The 21506-nt window shown below is 58.3% G+C and overlaps 2 protein-coding genes across 3 annotated transcripts; one reads left to right on the top strand and one right to left on the bottom strand.

Moving 5' to 3' along the window:
- Positions 1-57: 57 nt before the first annotated feature.
- On the bottom strand, positions 58-6654 carry SEC13 (SEC13 homolog, nuclear pore and COPII coat complex component). Of its 2 annotated transcripts, none has more exons than XM_064156124.1 (9): positions 6439-6654; positions 6030-6074; positions 5129-5244; positions 4592-4743; positions 3802-3935; positions 2954-3087; positions 2427-2547; positions 1545-1691; positions 58-1037 (listed from the first exon to the last, which is right to left on the bottom strand). In XM_064156124.1, the coding sequence occupies exons 1-9, from the start codon at positions 6439-6441 to the stop codon at positions 927-929; spliced, it is 963 nt and encodes a 320-aa protein (XP_064012194.1). In that variant the 5' UTR covers positions 6442-6654; the 3' UTR covers positions 58-926. The 2 variants fall into 2 exon arrangements, with proteins under 2 accessions (XP_064012194.1, XP_064012193.1); XM_064156123.1 differs by lacking the exon at positions 6439-6654 and adding an exon at positions 6301-6341.
- Positions 6655-6672: 18 nt separating this feature from the next.
- LOC135182258 (cullin-associated NEDD8-dissociated protein 1-like) lies at positions 6673-21430 on the top strand. The gene is made up of 15 exons (XM_064156115.1): positions 6673-7011; positions 9331-9474; positions 10005-10159; positions 11705-11828; positions 12419-12675; positions 13257-13362; positions 13946-14088; positions 15533-15825; positions 15961-16102; positions 16565-18070; positions 18311-18406; positions 19008-19177; positions 19262-19426; positions 19867-19974; positions 20175-21430. Exons 1-15 carry the CDS (start codon positions 6944-6946, stop codon positions 20400-20402), a joined length of 3705 nt encoding a protein of 1234 aa, XP_064012185.1. The 5' UTR covers positions 6673-6943; the 3' UTR covers positions 20403-21430.
- Positions 21431-21506: the final 76 nt, after the last annotated feature.

Raw genomic sequence — 21506 nt, 5'->3', positions numbered from 1 at the left:
TGTTGGCAGCCTTAGCAGGAGCTCTGTGAAAGGAGCAGCAAACACCTCAGAGCAGGCTCTAACCAAGAGGACTTTATTCTGTTGGTATCTCACCAAAAGACTCCTGAGGTACAGAAGTGTGGCTAAAAAAAACCTCTTCAGTTTAGGGCTTGATTTCGTGATCTGGTTAAAGAACCAGCTGCAGAGCAAAGGACCTGTGCATTGCACTACTCCTGGCCAGCCTCGGGAAGCACAGGACTTCCACCTGGCCAGGAACATCACTTCCAGGGGGACCAAAGCACCACTTCGCTGCCACCAGAAGGGCCAAGCTTGCATGCTGCCATCTGCTGCCGAGACTGCACCAGCTTGCACTGCCAACCTCCTGCCCTCTGAAGGAAGAGTAAGGAGTGACTCCAGACCTTTACCACTGACTACTTTAGATCCTTCCACCTCCCTCCCAGTCTCTGGCTGTCAGTAATTCTATGAACAGCTGAGGGTGCAGGCAGCTCTTGTACTATGCCAGCCCAATTTGCCACCTTCCAACCCATTTTATGGACAGTTGGCTTCTCCAGCTTCCCCTTGGCAGCAGTTCACTCCTGTCTCCTGGCACACAGGAGGTCACACTTCTGACAGCCTCCTCCTGTTCTCACCCAGGTGCTGCAGGTCTGACCACAGCACCATCGACTGGATTTGACCTCAGCCCAGGAGAGCAGGGACAGCTCCCCCTGCCTGCAGGAGTAGCCCAAGGCACAGTGCTTTGCTCTGCTCTTCACCTTCCATTTCAGGGAATGTCAATCAAGACTGCAGCCTGCCAGGAACGGTTACAGACTGCCGACAGAAACGCATCACTGCTCCCCACCGTGCTGCCCAGTTCAGCTGCAGTCAGTTTTGGTTGGTCAGGAACACGGCAGCTGAGGACCGGCGGTGGCGGGGCCGTGCTGGGGGCGTCACTGCTCGTTCTGCTGCCCCTCTGCCACGGCCGAGACCCCGCCCTGCCCCTTGTTGACGTCGCTGATGCACGCCCACAGTCCATCCACTGACTCCTTCCACAGCGTGACCTCAAAAACACAGCAGGCAGCAGCCTCAGCCTCCCATTTCCCCACATTTATCACCCTGAGACCTGAAGCAACCTGGGCTAGCGGCAGGGGCTTGGAACTGGATGTGCTTTGAAGTCCCTTCCAACCCAACCCACTTTACAACTCTAAGTCACCTTCCTGGTTGTGTGGCAGTCTGGTGACAGCAGTCAGCCCCACAGCCTCCTGCCAGGCTGTGTGTGTCTGCACACTGAGTGATCACCCAGTGCCGAAGAAGAGAGTGGGAGTGCTGCTGTTGGTCCCCTGCAACAGCAGGCCAAGCCTGGACTTGACTCTCCAGCAAGGACTAAGAATGCAGGCCAAGCAGTCTGCAAAGGCTGTGGTCTTCCTCCCCTCTTGGGAAGGGAAAAGGAGACAAGGGCAGCACTGCAGCAAAAGAAAGCCTGCAACAGTCCTCTGTCTTCAACAAAGGGCTATCAGCCTAGCTCAGCTCAGGCCAGAGCAGGCTGGCAGGCAGGCAGCAGTACTCACTTTATTGTCTCCTCCAGACACTGCAAGGATGTTGGCAGTGATGGACCAGCTCACGTGCCAGACGACATCGTTGAACTTGTGCAGCAGTTTTGGTGACCAGGAGTTCCCAGAGGCATCGTCACAGGTCCAGATAAAGACTCTGCCATCCTGCAGAAGCCAGCAGAGCAAGGTTATGGCACACAGAAAGTGCCCCCAGCACCGAAGGCTGCACCTCCCACCCACAGCCCCAGCAGGGACCCCAGAGGTGTCTGTGGCTTCTCAGCCAGCGCAGAAGAGGGCTGTGAGCAAGGGCAGAGTGTTCCTCTGAGGGGCAAAGTGGGGTACCAAAGGGGTCCTGCAAACCCCAGAGAGAACTTCCCCAAAGCCACACAGTATCAGCTGCACAATGAGATTTTGCTTTCCAGACAGGTGACAGCAGGTGAGCAGTGCACTGAGCAGGCTTCTTGCTGACACAAAACCAAAGGGTGCATCCAGAATGGTTAGCAGCAAGAACGCTCCAGGCAGCATGAAGACTGAGGACATCAAGGCTGATCAGAAATGCCAGGACTCACAGCTGGAAGCTCAGTGAATCTGATCTAGACCCATCAAAATATGATGTCCCTTTGAAGGTTTTCCTGGCAGTCAGACCCCCCCACCTTGCTCAGGAATGTCAAAGCAGAAGGCAGTCTTTGGTCCAGAGCCAGACAGGCCAAGCCTTTGTCCAGAAAGGCTTCTCCTGGGCTGAGAGGTGCAGAACGGGAGTCAAAGCTCCTAGCCAGAGACAGCAAAGGACTGCCAGAAGGACTTGCTGCAGCAGCTCTGCCCCTGCTGCTTCTTTACTAGAGGGAAGGGAATGGGAGCAGGGCACTGGGAACCTGCCTGTCCCCACAGCAGAGGCCTCACCTGCGAGCAGCTGGCAATGGTGCTTGTTGGCAAGCCTATGGATGGAGCCCAGGCCACATCTCGAACCCAGTCACTGTGAGCCTCCAGCTTCTGCTCCTCTTTCCACTGCCCATCTTCTTCCCTGCAAACACACAGCCAGGAGGGTGGCAGCAGCAGCCCCAGTTCATACTTCCCATCCCCTCTTCTGGGAGTGTTTGTAGCTTCCAGCCTCCTGGTTTGCTCCAAGGGCTCCCCACTCCTCTCCAAGAGCTCTACAGCTTCACCAGACAAGGTCCCTCCAGGGGACACAGGGCCTGACCTGCAGCTGTGTGACAGTGCTGCAGTGACAGGGTGCAGCAGAGCTGACACAAACTGCTGTAGCCAGTGATGGGTTCTACAGGACCACGGTGGCTCCTTAAAGCACTACTCAAAGAGCAAAGCACAGAGATGCTGAAAATGTCACCAGAGAGACTGCTGGGGACATTCAAAGACTATGAAGGGCACCAGGGTTCCTAAGTGACCACGGAGCTTGGCCACAGAACACTTACTTCCAGATCTTGACGAGGTTGTCACAGCCCCCGGAGGCAAACCTCTTGATGTAGTTGGGTTTCTGACCAGAGGGTTGCTCTATAAGGCTTCCTGGGACGACAGCAGGAGCCCAGCTGACTGCATTACATCCAATCTAGTGAGGGAGAAGATCCAGTACTTAAAGCTGCTGAGGGGACAGAGGGGCCCAGGCATGCTCTGCCTGGGGATAATCCCATCTCAGGAAGCTGAATGGATCTGTATGAGTAAGAAATGCAGGCATAGCCTGGCCTCAGTGAGGCAATTACTCCAGAAGCCTGGGGCAGCTAAGGACTGTTGTGTGTGAAATACCACCCCAGAGCTGTGAGCAGTGGAGACAAGACACCAACTGGAGAGACTCAAGGCAGACTGATGTTGCTGCTTAGCAGCTGCTAACATGCAGGAGTGTAGGAGGAACCTTTGGCTTGGAGCCCAGCTTGCTTTTATTGCCAGCCACTGCCATTTATTTAGAAAGTTCTGCCCCAACCTTCTGTTTTGGGAACCCAGGAGTCCTGCAGCTCACTGCCAGTCTCTTTGTAGAGATGTCCTTAGTACCAGAGCCTCTGTCACTGAGCTCCACACCAACTCTGAACAAAGAGCTGTTTCCAGCTGCTCAGTGTTCTCCATGGTCTCTGCTGCACCGCAGCGACTGCCAAGTGCAGCTTCCCACTCTGGGGTAAGGTAGAACAAGGTGTGCTTGGCTCTAGATGCTGCTTCACATCATTTTAGCCTGTTTCAGTGTTCACCTAGCCTACAGGTTCCTCGAGGCACCAACTTGGGCGTTTAGTCACAGCCCTGAGCCCCCCTGAGCTGCCCCCGGGGCCAGACTCACCGTGTGAGCATTGCTGATCTTCTTGACCTCCCACTGCCCATCCCCCGTGTAGCTCAGCAGGGAGATGGCTCCGTCCGAGCTGCCGCAGGCCAGGATCAGGCCATAGTCATGTGGTGCCCAGCAGACAGAGTTCACTGGGAAGGGGGAGACCACTGGGTTACACCTCTGACTGCCCAGAACCAGCTGCGCAGCACTGCCCAGAGCAGCAGGCACAGGGAGGGAGCAGCTTGCTTGGAGCTCAGCACAGGCAGGCAGCTGGCACTTCTAGCTGAGGGACAGAGCTGCCTTTGTTCCTGGCACCCTTTAGGAGAGCACCCACAGAGCTCTCACAGTGAAAACTGGGACTACCTCCTGCAGCAGTGGGGAGTGCTGCCAACGCTAGGACAAAAGCCAGACAGCACTGAAAGCCTGGGATGGTAACACAACTAAGCTGCAGATAGAAGTGCCAAGCACTTCCAACTGTAAAAAAGGATAGTGTGCTGGGATCTACCTGTCCCTCTCCTCTGCTAGTGCACACACACAATACTGTCCTCCAGAGCTCAGCACCCACCCCCGAGAGCTGATTGATTTGTAAACCAGCTTCTGCACAAGCATGCCAGCAACCGGGACAGGAGGCCATGCAGCAGGCCATGGATCAGGACAGGAGGCCACCCAGCAGCATGTTCTGTTTAAGCTGCACAGCCTGACTGTCTCCCCACTAATTCATGCCATCTGACAGAAGCTTTCTTCCTGAACACTGATAGATTTATCTCCCCTTCCTGAACACCCCCACCCTTGCAGAGCCCAGTACCTGAGGAGTCATGCCCTGTGTACTCATAGGTCTTCTCCCAGGTGCCATTTTCCTCCTTCCAGATAATAACCTTCCTGTCGTAGGAGCAGGAGGCCAAGATGTTGCCGTACATGGGATGAGCCCAGGCCACCTGCCACACAGGACCTTCATGCCTGCAAGAAATGGTGCTGTTTGGGAAAGCAGAGAGAGCCCTTCCAGGCCCGGCTGGAGCTGTCACTGGATGACGCAGCCCTAGGAAAAGTGAGCAGTGCCAGGATGCCCAGCAGCATGCAGGGCTGCCAGAGCCACTGCCACAGGAGACAGCTCCAAACATTTACCCAGTGCCAGCACTCAGGCTGGGTGTTCACTTCTTGAAAAGTGAGGGTGGCAAATGCTTAATGAAGGCAGCAGTCGCTGTGCAGGCTGGCCCAGAGTGGCTCCATGCCCCTGACAGCTGCTTAGCCACAGCCAGCCATCACAGCCCGGCAGCAGCTCACCCTGCCTCTGACGTGAGCCGAAGGCCAGACTGAACCCACTCCCCAGCCCAGCAGCCTTTACCCCCTCAGGTCTGCGATCAGGATCTGGCCGCCGTTGCGCACGTCGAAGATCTTGAGGGACCTGTCGGAGGAGCAGGTGGCCAGCCGGGTGCCGTAGTAATCCATCTGGGCATCGTGCTGCGAGGGAGAGAGCTGCCTCAGCACCGCCAGCCTGAGCCCTGCGCAGCCTCCCGAGCCACCCACTGCTGCTGGAGCAGCTGCAGCAGCCCTGCGGAGCTGCGTCCCAGCACGGCAGGCTAGACGGGAGGGCAGGAGCCCATCCACACAGGCCGCTTCGCTCCTGCCTGTCCCCAGCTGCTGCCTGCACCAAGCGCAAGCAGAGGGCACCCTGCGGACGCAGGGCAGCAGCGTTCTCAGCAGAGGGCAGGAAAGGAGTGGCAGAGACTAGAAAGCCTCAGCCAGTTCCACGTTTGTCTCCTACAGGGTCAAGCAGGTGCAGGAGGACACCTGTTAGGTTTGACACTCCAGCAGCGAACCGGGGCCTGGCTCCTCCATGTGACTCATGTGTCCTCCCCACACCTGCAAACCTGCTGGGAACATCCACACAGAACCGCAGAGTGTTTAGCTTGGAAGAGACCTTTGAGATCATCCAGGCCAGCCCTCGCCCTAGCACTGCCAGGCCGCCTCCAACTCCATAGCTCCATGGCTTTGAAGCCAGGGCTGGGGACTCCGGGCAGCCTGGGCCCGGCCTACACAACTCTCAAGGAGAACAAATTGTTGCTCATGTCCAGTCTAAACCTGCCCAGGTGCACATAAAGGAAAGGCAGTGCCCGCTGCTGCCGCCCCGCACCACTCCGCGCCTGCACAGGGCCACCAACGCGAGCAGGAACAGGCCTGGGCAGGAAGAGCGAAGCTTGGAAGCGTTTCCCTTCCCCCAGCGGCAGCATCCCGCACACGCTTACTATCATGTCCTCGTGAGAGGTGTCCACGGTGTTAATTACCGAGACCTGCAAAGGAGGAGAAGCAGGATCAGGCAGAGCGCACACCGAGGCCCACTCCCGCACACGGCACCGCACCCCAGAGCTCCCCGGCCGAACTCGGTCCGGCCCCACCAGGGCGCCCGCTGAGGAGCCTCGGCCGGCCGGGGCTGCCGTTACGGAGCGCTGCCGTACCCAGGCGCGGCGCAGAGTCCACGCTCGGAAGACCGAACCCGGTAGGGCTGGGGCCACGCACCGGGTCACCGCCGGTTCTCCCCCACGGCGCCCCCGTCGCCTCTCCCTCCAGCTCTGAAAGGTGCCCGGAGCCCTCCCAGCTGTCACTCCGCGGAGCCGGGCGTGGGCTGGACCCCCTCAGCCTCTGCCTCGAACCTACCATGGCGACGGCGGTGCCCGCGGTACTCCCGGCGGCGAGCGGCGCGGGCTGCCCTCCGGCCGAGCGGCTCAGACGTGGCACGGCGGTCCCGCACCGAACGGCGCCCCCTCGCCGGCGCGCAGAGGTTCCGCTCGCACCGACGTTCCGGGGCGGGCGCTGCCCCCTGCCGGCCAGGGGCGGCCAAGCACCAGCCGCGCCGCCGGCCCGCCCCCTCCGCCCTTGTGCTCCCTAGGCTGCGCCCGGGCGCCCCCGCAGGGGTCTGGGCGTCTCGCTGTGGGGCGGGCTGCTCTGCCCTGCTTTCCTCTGCTCGCCGGTGGGCGGCCGCGGAGCAGGCCGAGCCTTGTACGGCGGGGAGAGGCGCCGGCCGGGCCCAGAGGAAGGGCCCGTGGGGTCTCCGGGCTCGCTGTGTCCGCTGCCGGCCGGCGGCACCCTGAGCGGATCGACCCCAAGCCCCCCGCCCGCCGCCCGCCGCCATCTTCCCGCGCAGCAGCGCGGCGCCGCCGCTATGGCCAGCGGCTCGTACCACATCTCCAGCCTGCTGGAGAAGATGACCTCCAGCGACAAGGACTTCAGGTACGGGCCCCGCGACACGGACCGGCCGTGCGGGCTCAGCCGACCGCGGACGGCGCCTCGAGTCCCGAGGGCTGCTGCACGGGAGAGAAGCTTCGCACTTGGTGTTCCACTTGGCACCGGAGCGAGTTTCGTTCAACTGGGGAGGGAGACCTCTGCCCACCGGAGAGGTCCCTGGCACTGCGGAGACGCTCGAGTCAGGAGCGGGCACGGACAGTGCAGTCGAGGCGCAGGTTTGCAGCTGGGTGTCTGGCGGAGCCGTGACTCGCGTTTGTTTGCAGCATGGCACCCGGCTGCGTGCTGCCGGCCGCGGGCGCGGCGCAGGGCAGCCAGCGGCGCTCCCCTCCCGCGGCCAGGGTGCTGCGCGGCGAAGTGACCGAGCGAAGTGGAGGGGCAGGCAGAGTGGCGGGGAAGGAGAGTCCTGACGGCCAGACTTGGCGTTCTCTCCTGTCCGGGAGCGAGAAGCGCGGTGGCAGGGCGCTGCGAGGTTTCTCGCTTCGCTTTCCTGATGCTGGGTTGAGTGGCTGCAGGGAAGGCTGAGAGGCAGCGGCCTGAGAGCTGTCCCCTGCCCCGGGTGGTGGGCGCCGGGGCCGCGGCCGAGCGCTGAGTGCTGTGATGGCTTCGTGTGCCGGGGCCGGGGGGCTTGCCCGCCCCGGGCCTGTCCCCTGCCCGCCCCGGGCCTGTGCCCCTGCCCGCCCCGGGCCTGTCCCCTGCCCGCCCCGGCCTGTCACTCTCTTTGCATCAGCAGACAAAGTTGCTCTCTTTGGAGCTGGGGACTGGGTGCTTGAGGTGATCTGCAAAGAGCTGTTAGAACTGACAGGGGAGGAAGGTTTGCCTCACGAGCTGGTGTCCTCGGCACCAGCCTGGAAGGGAAGGTTTGTGCCAGGCTTGGTAGTTGGAGCTCTCCTAGAAGGGAAGGTTAGCGATGTCCTAAGGGGGTTCACTTGTGCAGGGCTGCTGCTGTCTTTCTGGCGTCGCAACAGGGACTTGGTGAAGGAGGCGAGGGTGGCACCAAGCATGTCCAGAGGACTTGCGTTTGCCTCCCCAGAGAAGCTGTGCCCGGCGCAGGCCATGTGCCCTGTACAGCAGCATTCCAGGGCGGTCTCCTCCCTGCACACGGTCAGAGGTGAGCTCGCTGCCTGAGCTGCGCAGCCAGCCCCAGGAGGTCTGCCCTGCCTCGCTCTGCTGTGTGGGACCTGTGTGCCCCCTGCGGTGTGCTGTGGGCAGGATGGCAGCAGGTAGGCAGTCCAGAGCTGGCGGTGCTGCCGTGGGAGGCCCGGCTCAGCCCGTGGCCATAATTGGTCATGCTGGCTCCGCTGGGGCCAGGCTGTGTGCCGTGCCCCTGGCGGGCGGGTGTGTGCCTCTGCTTCGCTCCGCCTGCGGCTCGGGCTGGCCGTTCCCAGGTGTGCCCAGCTGCTGCTCAGCGGCAGGCTCACGGACTGAAAACACTAACGCTGCCCTGGTACACCCTTAGATGCTGAGTGAGTTACCTTAGAGCTGGGTGTAAAGCAGAGGCATCACCTGGGAAATGCGAGGGGAGAGCCCCGAGACGCCCATGCCGCTGCTGGGCTGGCGCTGGAAAGCAGTCAGCGCAGCACAGCCACAGAGATTGCTCAGAACCGCAGCCTGCTGCACTGCTTCCAGAGCACAGACCCTCCCCAGAGCTCCTCAGCCCCCATTCTCACTCTGTCCCTGCTAGAAAGTGGCAGTGCCTAACAGCTGGGAGTTTGTTTTTCCTTCTGAGCTGGAGTGAGAAATACTTGCTTGGGTTTGCTCACAGCAGTCTAAATATAGCCCCGGGGAATTCTGCAGGACAGCTCGCACGGCGGCAGGACTTTGCCTTTCATTTGTGTGCCTGAGAGGTCCTCTCCACGCGTGCACCTCTGCTGTCGGTGCTAGATAAGCCAGAGAACAACCAGATGGGCTCTGAGCCCCCAGGCTGCTCTTCGTAGGCTGGGCAACTGGGGAAGTTTTTGCTGTCATAGTCAACAATCTCGAGCTGGTCACTGAGGAAACCCACACCAACTGGGTGCCAGTTTGAGGGCTTTAGTTCACCCATCCCTGCTCGTGTTTTAGGGAGAGAAGGTCTCTGGCATATTCTGCAGATCCCTTAGCTAAAGGCTCTTCACCAGCTGCCTCTAACTGAGCTTCCCATTTCTACTGCAGTCACTGCTTTTCAAGCCTTACTTTCCAGGGCCGTGTTAGGGGCTGTGAGTTACCCTCAGAAAGGGTTTTCAACAAACACTAATTGCCACGTTTCCCTGCCCAGTGATCTTTGTGTCTGTATCTCAGCCAGCCCACTTCTGCTACATGCTCTTGCAGATTTATGGCCACCAATGACCTGATGGTGGAACTGCAGAAGGATTCCATAAAACTGGATGAAGACAGTGAGAAGAAAGTTGTGAAAATGCTTCTGAAGCTTCTGGAGGACAAAAATGGGGAAGTGCAGAACCTGGCTGTCAAGTGGTAAGAGCCTGGGTGCCCATCTTCCTTGACAATCCTAAAGCTGCCCCACACAGGGCTCCAGACAGGTGGGACATTTAAAAACAGCTCCTGTCTTCTTCCCTTCTCTTTGACCATGCACTGCTCCCACCCCTGTGCTCTCCCTTTGGCCCTTTGTTTTTGATTCCCACTGTCCTGACTGTTTCTGGCCCTGATCTCTCTCTACCTGCTTCGGGTCTGTTTATTCAGTTCCATAAAGCAAAATGCTTGCACACTGTGCAAAGTGCACATTCCTTTGCCTGGTTGCAGTAAACACCTACAGTTCCCACCAACTTTATCCGAAACCCACTGAAGTCTGTCCCGGAGTTAAGTGAGGTGACAAGGCAGGGGACATAAAGCCGGGGACATGAGCTGTGCTGTGGGACATTGGTGCTGAGGTGTTGGTAAAGTTGGCAGCTGGGGCTGAGCTGCTCTTTGGGAGGAATGAGCCTGAGCACCTCTGTGGATGGTGGCAGCCAGTCCTCTGGCTGCCTTCTGACTGCCCTCTTCCACAGCCTGGGCCCACTGGTTGGCAAAGTGAAGGAATACCAGGTGGAGACTGTGGTGGATACGCTGTGCACTAACATGCTGTCAGACAAGGAGCAGCTGAGGGACATCTGCAGCATCGGGCTGAAAACTGTCATTGCTGAGCTGCCACCAGCTGCTGCAGGTGAGCTAGCTGTCTGTCAGACTGGGGCAGGAGGGCTCACAGCCTCAGGAAACAGACAATGTGTAGGCCAGGGCCTCGAAGTTACAGAGGAGTCCTCCTTCATCTGCCAGGGGACGGACAAGGAGGTGAGGAGAGGTGGAAGAAGTTGAGAGCCCAGCAAGATTAGAGTGGGATGAAATGAAATCTTGAGCTGCTCACCCTAAGGATACCCAAGGCTGAAGCTGCACCTTAGCCCTTGGAGAGGTCCCTTGTTGTCTGCAGCAGTGCCAGAGCACTGAGTGCACCGAGATACTGCTGCTTGGCAGCCTGGCAAGGCCCTTGGCTTCGCTGCCCTCTGCAATCCCAGCAGTGCCACCGCTGCTGCACCTCCTGCCTGCACTCTGGCTGGACCCGATCTGACTGCCGCAGCTACCCTGGGGCTGCTTCTCCTGCCTTTGAACTGTTATCCCCAAACCACAGCAGCTGTTCCAGAGGTGCCTGAGGCACTGGAGATTGAAGTGTCCTCTGCAGCCACCTCATGTGTCTTGTCCTTCCATGATGGGTGGCTGTGGCAGTGCTGCCAGGCTGCTGGATTTTAGGCTGGGAGAACTGGAAAGATGGAGATGCCTGTTGGACACCTCTCAGTGTCTGCAGTGTCCAGCACTTCTGAGCCAGCCTCCTAGGGGTCTGTACTGAGCATGCACCACGTGAGCTGAAACTGCCTTGGGGCAGCAGCAGATCAGTGCTCTTCGTGGGTAGAAGTGCCCAAAGCAGTGTGGGCTTGCTGCAGAATGCAGAGGGTAGGTGTCTGCCCTGTGTGTTCTTCACCCAAAGCCCCACTCTGAGTAGTTGCTGTTGCTGTGGTTTGAAATAACAGAGCAGGGAGCAGCCTGTGCCTGAGGCAGGCTCCTTTCTGCTATACAGCAGCTGCTGATGCTCCCAGGACGTTCCATTTCTTTGTGCAGAATGGGGTGGGAAACAGTAGCCCTTCCTTCAGAGGTCTTGTGCTGTGCCCTGCATAAACCCACAACACAAAACAGTGCTGGGACAGGCACACCCCAGCATGAGGGCCAAGCTCAGGGCTGTAGGAGATTGAGGTTCCAGGCTGTGGTTGTAATCTCAGCCTGTTCTTAAACCTAGGCTATGTGTTGAGACAGATTTATCTACTGCTACCCCTAAATTCAGTCATGGAATTGGGAAGCAGTTTCTGTCAAGAATGCCCTTCCTGTTGAGCAGCCCTTGGCTTGTTGAAACTGTGGATTTGCAAGGTAAAAAGGAGGGGAAAATGTGCCAGGAGCTTCCCGCCCAAGTCTGCTCCCTGTGCTGCATGGCCTGGGAGCTGCGTGAGGCACAGGCAGGGGGTAGGGTAAGAACCACTCCCTGGGGAGAGAAGCTTACCGAGATCACGCAGCCTGTCTCCACCAGCTCTCAGCAGTCAGCTGCCTGCTCTCTGGCCGGCCGGCCGGCCAGTGGTGAGTCCTTGCTTTAATGAAGGAGGGACTGAGTAATTCTCAGCAGTCAAAAGGCTCCTTCTTGACTGACAGTGGGGGGAAATCTCTCTGGCAGGCTCCAGTGTGACAGCGAATGTGTGCAAGAAGATCACAGCCCAGCTGACAGGAGCCATTGGCAAGCAGGAGGATGTCTCTGTGCAACTGGAGGCTCTCGACATCCTGTCAGATATGCTGAGCAGGTACTAAAGAGTTTCCTTCTGGTAGCTCTGCGTGGCAGGTGCTGCCTGTCTCTGCCCACTTTTCTCGGCTCTTTTTGCTTAAGTCTACTGTGAGGAGTTAAAAATGAAGGATTTGGGTTGGCTGCCAGTGGGGGCTATGTAGAGAGCAGATCCCCCAGCAGGCGCAAGAGGTGCCATGCTGAGCTGTGCTGAGCAGCAGCAGTGGTGCTGGTGATGGGTCCCACAGAGGCTCTGGCAGGCACAGGGAGGGTTATTTTAGCCCTGTGACCTGATCACACAGGCAGCTTTCTCCTGGCTGCCTCTCTTGTTACATAAGTCAGAGTGACAGTGTCAGATGTCAGCTGCATGCAGGGAACTATTGACAAAGCTCCAGGTCACCTAGGAGGACGCAGTCAAAATCAAGCCCTCCCTGTGTTCTACAGAACAAGTCCATGCCATGATGCCAAGCCCACCCTTACCTCCCCCTCCCCACACACACAGGCAGCCTGCACAGCTGCGATTTTTTTGCATTGTTGGCTGCCAAGAGCGGGAGGAGAGAACTAGCTCCAAGGCTTTGACTGCCAACTTCTGCCTTGTTCTGCTGCTTGCAGGCTAGGGGCAACACTCTGCTCTTTCCATTCCTCCATCCTGAGCTGCCTCCTGCCCCAGCTGACCAGCCCCAGGCTGGCAGTGCGCAAAAGGGCCATCATTGCCTTGGGTCATCTTGTCCTGACCTGCAGTGGAAACATCTTCTCAGAACTCACAGAGCACCTGCTGGCCGAGATGAAGAGGAATGAGTCTACCTCCACTACCAGGACCTACATCCAGTGTGTTGCTGGCATCAGCAGGCAGGCTGGGCACCGCATTGGTAGGTGGCTTGGAGCAGCCCTGGGAATCCTGTGTGTGCTTAGAGCAGCTCCTGGCAGTGGTGAAACTCGTGTGCTCCCTTTGCTCCTGATGTGTCAGTGCTCTGTGATTCCCTCTGTGCTCCTGACCTGGCTCTCTGATCTCCACTTGGAAGGGAGGCGATACCTGAGTAAGTCTCTGGCTGCCCTTCCGTGGTGACTTCATCTCCAGGTCCTGCAGCGCTTCCCTGCTCTGCATTAAGAGCCCTGGGAAGGAGGTCAGTGAATAACCCCTGCTCTGAAGGAGAAGAGATGGAGGGCAGCATATTGTGTTACCTGGCTAGAAGACATGCCAGAGCTGAGGTTGAGTCTTACAAGATCTCAAATCACAGCCCTGTCTGTGACTGAAATGCCCATGAGGGACTGAAGACAGGGAGCAGTGGTGGGCTGCTGCAAACCCCTGCAAGGCTGGGCCTTGGTGGGCTCCAGGGGAGGAAAGCTCTGCCAGCACCCAGCACACAAAGGAAGTGGCAGAAGGCTCTTAGCTGCTGGTTGAGTGAGGGCTGGAATGGTTTTTCAGTGCTGCTGCCTTTGTTTCCGCCAGGAGAGCACCTGGAGAAGATCGTTCCCCTGATCGTGCAGTACTGCAGCGTGGAGGACGATGAGCTGAGAGAGTTCTGCTTCCAGGCCTTCGAGTCCTTTGTCAGGAGGTGTGCCCCGGGGAGCAGCTCTGCCTGTCCTTGCTCACTGGCCTCCTGCTGGGGCTGGGCTCTGCAACTTCCTGTGGCCATTGCTGGTGGGAATGCATGAGTTCAGTCCTTCCTGCACCTGCAGAGCTGGGCTTGGCTTAGGGGCATGTGAGAGCCCTTCTGTGCTGGCTTGCTAGGAGGGGAAGTTTTCCTTCTCCTTGGAGCACTACTCAGCAGCAGGGAACTGCCTCACTCCTGGGTCGTGGAAGGAGTGGGAGGCAAGAAGAGAGCTCAGGCAGCAGAGATGCTGAGCTGCAGCTCTCTTGTTGTTTGTCAAACATTTATTGTTTGTCCTGGAGCCCTGCAGAGCTGCTGAGGTTTACTCCCATGAAAGGAGCATTCCGTGAGGGGCTGGAGGCAATTTGTTGGTTTTTCAGTTCCTAGAAGTCTTTGTGTCCTCCCCAGGGGAATGTGGTCTGGCTTGAAGGAGCAGCTCTGGTTCCAGTCGTGTTGCCAGCATGCTCTTGTAGCCTGGGAAGTGTTTTAGGGTCCGTTCGAGGTTAATTGCATTTCAATTTATCCACTTTTGTCTTTGTTCTGACAGGTGCCCAAAGGAGATTGACCCTCACATCCCCACCGTGATGGAGCTCTGTTTGAAGTACATCACCTTTGACCCAAACTACAACTATGATAATGAGGAAGAGGAAGATACGATGGACACTGAAAGTGGGGAGGGTGAAGAGCAAGGTGCCTGCTTGTGAGGATGACTGTGCTCAGCAGCACCCTGGGCTAACGCTTCTCCCTTCCTGCTTTCTCACCCCCATGTGATGCTGCCTTTCAGATCTGCTGCCCACAGTCAGCTCTTTTAGTTTAGCAGTGGTGATGACACATCTGTCTGTGTGAAGTTCCAGCAGTTCTGAGTCTGGGAAATTTACTTCTTTCGGACAAGGTTCTCAGATCTCTGTCTACTTGATGAGGCAACTGACACTTCACCTCTGAGCTGCCTTAGTGGAGAGCTAGAGCAGGAGAGCACTGCTTCTCCTCTGCCTGCTGTCTGTAGGAGTTCCTCAGAGCACATCCATCAAGCAGCCAGGCTTGGCACCTGGAAATCCTGAGGGGCAGTCACTCTGCCATTCCAGTTGTCAGGAACACTGCCTTGTGCTCCCAGAAATGTTGTGCTTCTTGCAGCCTGCCAGGCAGAGCTCAGAGCCTGCTCTATGGGCTGTTTGTTCCTCAAGGGCAGGAGGGAACACTGCTGCCTTTGCCTGCTCTCTGGCTCATCCAAGCTCCAGGTGGTGGCACCAGGTGTTTGAATGTTCCCTGTCTGCCCTCACAGCTGGGCTTGAGCAGGTCTAGGCTTGTGTGAGAGATGGCTCTTCACAGGGTGCTGCCACAAGGCTGCTGCTTGCTGGCAGTGAGAGTTACGTTCTGGTGCGGTGCTGATGTGTCAGGGCAGCTCAGCCCAGCCCACAAAGACAGTCCCCAGGCAATCACAGCTTTACTTTAGGCTATGTCCAGGCAATCACAGCTTTCCTCTAAGCTGTCTTTGATACTTCATAGTAGAAGAGGGCAAAGCTGCTGACCTGAGCATTTGAGTCCCACCATTAAAAAGATCTTGGTGAGCAGGGAAGGCACCGTGGTACTGGCTGCAAAAGAGGCCTTGGACCGGGGTGTGCTTACTTTGGGATGGGTGTCCAGCCCTGGTGAGAGGGAGGGGCACCTTACAGTCCCTGGCTGCTGTCCCTGCATAGCTGCATACTGCAGGCTCAAAGTGAAGGTGGAGGCAGGACCCTTGGAAGAAAGGCATTTGTGTTTCATACTAATTGGGGCTTCCTGCCACTAACACAGGAGGGTTTTAGGCTGTCCTGTGCCATCCAGGAATTGCTCAGACAAATATTTATCTATTTCTGGCCTTAAAATCAGCAAACCTCCTTCTCCCTTCAAACCTAAAGCCCTGATGCCTGAGCTAAAGAGACCAGGATGGGCAGCAACATGAAGGTTTATTCTCTGTCAGCTCTTCCTGGGAGTAGGAAGACCTGACCCAGGGCAGCCCTGGGTCACACTGGCTGTTGTGGCCAGCCTGCATTCCTAGCTGCGTGTCTGGTCAGCTGCAGAGGGAAGCTGTGAGGATCAAGTGAGCCTTTGCCTCTGGGTGTCTGCTGATGGAGTTCCTTGTTTTGCCCCCTCGCAGAGAGCGAGGAGGAGTACAGTGATGATGACGATGTCAGCTGGAAGGTGCGCAGGGCTGCAGCCAAGTGCCTGGAGGCCATCGTCAGCAGCAGACACGACCTCCTGCAGGACTTCTACAAAACTCTTTCTCCAGTCTTGATAAGCAGGTTCAAAGAGAGGGAGGAGAATGTCAAAGCTGACATCTTCAGCACTTACATCTCCTTGCTGAAGCAAACGCTGCCTGCCCAGAGCTGGCTGCACGCTGCAGACGCTTCTGGCAAGGATGAGGTTCCTCTGAGGATGCTCCAGAACCAGGTGTGTGAGGAGCTGGTGGGCTGGCTGGCTGCAGCCTGGGAGCAGAGAGAAGCAGGCACAGTGCCACTGATGTGCCTGGTAGTTAAGCTTGAAGACAGAGCTTCTTTCTGATGAGTTTTCTTTTTCAAATGGCAGGTCCCTAGGATTGTCAAGGCCTTGCACAAACAATTCAAAGAAAAGAGCATCAAGTCCAGACAGGGCTGCTTCAGCCTCCTTACAGAGCTGGCCAACGTCCTGCCCGGCTGCCTGGCAGAGCACATCCCTCTGCTCATCCCTGGTAAGCTTGTCTGTGGGCTGGGAGGCGAGGAAGCAGGGCTGGGGGTGAGGGAGCCTGCTCCTGTTCCATCCTTGTATGTTCTGCTTGGCAGCAGGGCATACACAGCAAGTTCTGCTCCGTGATAGTGGCTGCACAGCTCCCAGAGCAGCCCCTCAGAGCCAGGTCCCCCTTCCCAGTCCCTACAGAAGTGTTTTGAGGAGCCTGCTGTGAGCCCAGATGGAGTGGTGCTCTGAGCCCCCAGGCTCAGTGCCAGTGGCATTTGCTTTCACAAAATGTGGTGCCCCTTAAAGCAAGCCTTTGTACTGACCACATTTGCCCCACCTCCCTCTCCTCCAAGCTTTCCTGCCAGAGGATCCCCTCTGCTGGCAGGGCCCCTGCGAGTGCAGAGGCAGGCAGGACGCCTGTTCCCGTGGGTGTGAGGCCCGCGCTGAAATGGGCAGTCACTGCTGTCTCCTCTGGCAGGAGTTGTTTTCTCCCTGGCCGACAAATCCAGCTCCTCCAACATGCGGATTGACACCTTGGCTTTTCTGCATGTCCTCCTCTGCACCCACCAGCCAGAGGTGTTCCACCCTCATATCAAAAGCCTCCTGCCTCTGGTCGTGGCCTGCATTGGAGACCCCTTTTATAAGATCACCTCTGAAGCCCTGCTGGTCGCTCAGCAGCTGGTGAAAGTCCTCAGGCCCCTGGACAAGCCCTGCACGTTTGATGCCAAGCCCTACGTGAGGGACCTTTTCCCCGCCACTCTGAAGCGGCTGCAGGCAGCCGACATCGACCAGGAGGTGAAGGAGCGTGCCATCTCCTGCATGGCACAGACCATCTGCCACCTGGGAGACCACCTGAGCACCCACCTCCAGCCGACCCTGCAGATCTTCCTGGAGAGGCTCAAGAACGAGATCACCAGGCTGGCCGCAGTCAAAGCCTTGACCTTGGTTGCTGGCTCCCCGCTGAAAATCGACCTGAGGCCCGTGCTGGGGGAAGGGTTCCCCATCCTGGCCTCCTTCTTGCGCAAGAGCCAGCGTGCCCTGAGGCTGAGCACTCTGACCGCCCTGGACGTACTGGTCGGCAACTACAGCGACAGCCTCAAGCCTGGCATGGTCGAGGCCGTGCTGGCGGAGCTGCCCGCCTTGATCACCGAGAGCGACATGCACGTGTCCCAGTTGGCCATCCTCTTCCTCACCACTCTGGCCAAGGTGTACCCCTCCTGCCTCTCCAAGGTCAGCGGTCCCATTCTGGCCGAGGTCTTGCAGCTCGTCCATTCACCTCTGCTTCAAGGAGCAGCGCTGGGCGCCATCACGGACTTCTTGCAGGCCCTGGTGGCGGCGCAGACGGCGGCCGTGGGCTGTCCGGGGCTGATGCGGCAGCTGACGGAGCCCATCTACTCTTGCAGCGCGGCGGGGCCGCTGCCGGCCGCGCACAAGCAGACCTTCCGCTCCGTGGCCAAGTGTGTGGCTGCCCTCTGCTCGGCCTGCCCGAAGGAGGCCCCCGGCGCCGTGAGCCGGTTCCTGCAGGACGCACGGAGCCCCGGGAGCAGCTCTGCCGTCAGGGTGCTGGCCTTCCTCTGCCTGGCAGAGCTGGGTCGCGGCGCCGACCTGGGCGCTCAGGGAGAGCTCCAGGCTGTCATCCTGGAGGCTTTCGGCTCCCCCAGCGAGGAGGAGAAGTCGGCGGCGTCCTACGCGCTGGGGAGCATCGGCGTGGGCAGCCTGCAGCAGTTCCTGCCCTTCCTGCTGCAGGAGATCGGCAGCCAGCCCCGCCGCCAGTACCTGCTGCTGACCTCGCTCCGGGAGCTGCTCGGTTCCTGCCCGCCCGCCGCCCTCGCACCCTACGTGGAGGACGTCTGGGCTCTGCTCTTCAGGCACTGCGAGTGCGCCGAGGAGGGGACGCGCAGTGTGGTGGCTGAGTGCCTGGGCAGGCTGACGCTGGTGAACCCTGCCCAGCTGCTGCCCCGGCTGCAGGAGCAGCTGGCCTCAGGTGAGGGGCAGGGCGCTGCCCGCCTCAGCTGCAGGGCCGAGAGGAAAAGGAGGGGGCACTGCAAGGGGCCAGCAGAGGGGTGCTGGTATGCCCGAGGGCAGAAGGGTGTAGGAGCAGGGCTAAACGAGGAGGCTGTGAAGACCCCAGCCCTGGTGCAGTGTGGTCTGGAGCAGGACATGCACAGCAGAGCTGGGGCGGTGCTTTTGCCTGGTGACCTTTCCCTCTCTTGCCACCCTGCAGGCTCCCCGCATGCTCGCAGCACTGTGGTTACCGCCGTCAAGTTCACCATCGCAGACCAGCCCCAGCCCATCGATGCGCTCCTGAAGGGCTGCATAGGTACCAGCAGCAGGGCTGAGGACAGCTCTGGGATTTCCACACCTATGGGAGGCTTACCCAGCTGGCTGTCACCTGTGCCGCTCTGGGGACGTAGCAGCACCACCGTGGGCCAAGTCCTTGCTGAATGCTCCCACACCTTGCTCTTGGACATGTTCTGTGGGTGTCAGTTTAGGGAGCGTAAGCCTTGAAAATGATGATTCAAGCATCCTCTGACAAGCATCTTGGCCAACACCAGCTACATGAAAAGGGCAGGCCACGCCTCAGCTGTGTTGTGTAAAACTGGGCCTTCTGCTTCAGAGAAGTCTGAGCAGATGAGGTCTGTGCCAGAGGAAAACAAACCCAGCTTCCTTGAGTACTAAAGCTTCTGGCTGGGCTTCAGGATGAGGTGAATTGTGTGGGTTGGTTTTCTGCCCAAAGCCAGGAGAGGTGGGCTGCTTCCGCTCCCTGTGTGCCAGCTGAAAGGAGGGAAAGCATCTCCAGTGTCTGCTGGACTCTGCCCCTGGAGTGACTTTACCAGAGGTCCTTCCATAACCAGGATCCTTGAGCTCCATCTGATGAGCTCCTGAGCAGCAGCTCTGACAAGGATGTCCTTATCCCACAGGGGATTTCCTGAAGACCCTTCAGGATCCAGACCTGAACGTGCGCCGTGTGGCCCTGGCCATGTTCAATTCTGCTGCTCACAACAAGCCCTCTTTGATCCGGGAGCTGCTGGGCTCAGCCCTGCCCAGCCTGTACGCTGAGACCAAGGTCAGGAGGGAGCTCATCCGGGAGGTGAGTCCTGCTGGGGCTGAGGGTGAGCTGAAGCTGTCACCCTGCCTGCTCCAAGGTGACTACTGTGCTTTTCTCTCATTTAAGGTAGAAATGGGGCCCTTCAAGCACACAGTGGATGATGGCCTGGACGTGAGGAAAGCTGCTTTCGAGTGCATGTACACACTGCTGGAGAGCTGCCTGGACCGGCTGGACATCTACGAGTACCTGGACCACGTGGAGGATGGGCTGAAGGATCACTATGATATCCGGGTGGGTGCTGTGCCTTAACTGCTGCAGGGCAGCATCACCTTAAAAGGTTCTGTGATGCCACGGTGCTGTTTTCTGCAGCCTCTGCCCTGCCATTGTTTGGCTCTGGTTTGAGCATGCAGGCATTGGACACAGCCCTTGGTGTTGCTGGTGATGCACCGAAGTCTAAAATGAGGTCCTGCTTTCAGCCTCAGTGGGGCCAGTGACACTGGATTAAAATAACCTTAGCACTGCCATGTTGATGGCCTCATCCATCAGCTGCCTTGCCTCCACTCAGCCCTGGGCAGTGCTGACAGGAGCAGGACCCAGATGTTCTGATGTGACCAAAGCTCTCACTGCAAGAACCTCCCTACCAGAGCACAGTGCCTCACTTGCTGTAGCAGGGAGGGTCCTGCCTGGGGGCACCCCTGGTAGGGTGCAGTGACCCCTGTTTCCCTGTCTAGATGCTGACCTTCATCATGCTGGCCCGGCTGTCCACGCTGTGTCCCCATGCCGTGCTGCAGCGGCTCGAGCGGCTGATCGAGCCCCTGCGGGCAACCTGCTCCACAAAGGTGAGGGCAGGCACTGGGCAAGGGCCCTGGGTGGGGTCTGCCCCAAAGCCACCTCTGCTGGTCACCTTCTCCATCCACTGCTGAGCAGGACTTCTCAGCTGGGAAGCCACCTGCCTGTCCCCATCTCCACCGGTGTCCTACTCCTTGCGACCTCCCTGTCTGTCCTAACTGCCAGCTGAAGCAGTGCCTTGGCTTTGCAGGTGAAAGCTGGCTCTGTGAAGCAGGAGTTTGAGAAGCAGGATGAGCTGAAGCGATCTGCCATGAGGGCAGTGGCTGCCCTCCTGACCATCCCTGAGGTGGAGAAAAGCCCAGCTATGGCAGAGTTCTCCTCCCAGATCAGAGCCAGCCCTGAGATGATCTCGCTTTTTGAGAGCATTCAGAAGGACTCTGCTGCCCTGCCCAGCGCCGAGTCCATGGACATGAGCTAAGCTCTGCTTCACCACCCTCCTGCCCTCAGGGCACTCACCCAGTGCAGCCACATCACCCAGCTGGTCGACAACCCCCTGCATGTCACTGGGCACCAGCAGGAGGCAATGGCTGGTTCCAGCTGTGCAGAGAGCTGGAAAGTGATGCCCTTACCTAGGGCGGGGCAGGAACACCCCAGTCCTGCTTTCTTCGCAAGTTTAGGAGGTGTACAACATGAATGTGGTTCCATGGCAAAGGGAAACCACTGCCTGGAGCCTTTCCTTACTGTAGTACCAAGTTCCAGGTTTTGAAGCACTGCACCTGCACTTTGTGTCCCCAGCTGCCTGAAGAATGGATTTGTAGTGTTTAACTTCAAAACGTGGCTGAAGGCTCATCGTGCCCACAGGCCCTGTTTCAAAGGGCACTCATGCTGGCAGAGCTGCATGGGAAAGGGCCTTGCCCCATCCCACAGGCTTCTACCCGGGGCCAGTTCATGGCACGGGCTCCAACAGCTTGGTGCCCACAGTGTCTGAGCAGCATGAGAGATCTTGCTTGATGTAGTGTTGCCTGCAGAATACCTCAACCAGATGCCTTCCAGAACAAGCAGCACACTGGACTCAGTTTCCGCCTCTGCCTTCTGTTCCCAGCAGCTCAGCGTTTGTGTGATGACCAGCAGTGAAGGTGCTGTGCTGTGGCTGCCCAATACCAGCAGGTGTGTGCAGAGCTGCTCGGTGTTACAGCAGCCAGAGGGGGAAGCTACCCACCACAGGCACAAGCACACCAGCAGCCCCCCCTAACACACTTCTGTCATCTGAAAACTTGCTTCACAGCAGCTGTGGTGTTCACAGCCTACTTTGTGGAGGACAAGAAGCCTTAAGAGACAGAGGAGACAGCAGCAGCTCAGAGCAGGGCCACCACCCTGCACTGCTGGAGACATGGAGCTGCACCTCGCTTTCTCCTTTTTTGACAGAGTGCTTGAGTGAAAAGTATTTAGTGCTGTGTGAAAGAGCAGCTGAGTGCTGCCAAAAATAAACCTGCTTGTCAGCCAGGAGCACTCCTGGAGTCTCAGCTATGGGGGCCCAGGAGTGAGCATGTCACTATCCCAGACACACTGCTAGGGCCACCCA

The sequence above is a fragment of the Pogoniulus pusillus genome, chromosome 16 (genome assembly GCF_015220805.1).
Source record: "Pogoniulus pusillus isolate bPogPus1 chromosome 16, bPogPus1.pri, whole genome shotgun sequence".
Classification (NCBI taxonomy): Eukaryota; Metazoa; Chordata; class Aves; order Piciformes; family Lybiidae; genus Pogoniulus; species Pogoniulus pusillus.
The sequence above is the reverse complement of the archived record's forward strand: the minus strand, read 5'-3'. Positions and strand labels throughout refer to the sequence as shown.

Bases quoted from the DNA above. Each gene is read 5' to 3' on its own strand.
- SEC13 (XM_064156124.1), bottom strand. The intron at 4,744-5,128 runs GTAAAGGCTGCT...CATTTCTTGCAG, and splicing joins CTGATCGCAGACCTGAGGGG to GCATGAAGGTCCTGTGTGGC. The intron at 3,088-3,801 runs GTGAGTCTGGCC...CTCCCTCACTAG, and splicing joins AGATCAGCAATGCTCACACG to ATTGGATGTAATGCAGTCAG.
- LOC135182258 (XM_064156115.1), top strand. From the start codon at position 6,944: ATGGCCAGCGGCTCGTACCACATCTCCAGCCTGCTGGAGAAGATGACC. The intron at 9,475-10,004 runs GTAAGAGCCTGG...CCTCTTCCACAG, and splicing joins CAGAACCTGGCTGTCAAGTG to CCTGGGCCCACTGGTTGGCA. The intron at 18,071-18,310 runs GTGAGGGGCAGG...GCCACCCTGCAG, and splicing joins GCAGGAGCAGCTGGCCTCAG to GCTCCCCGCATGCTCGCAGC.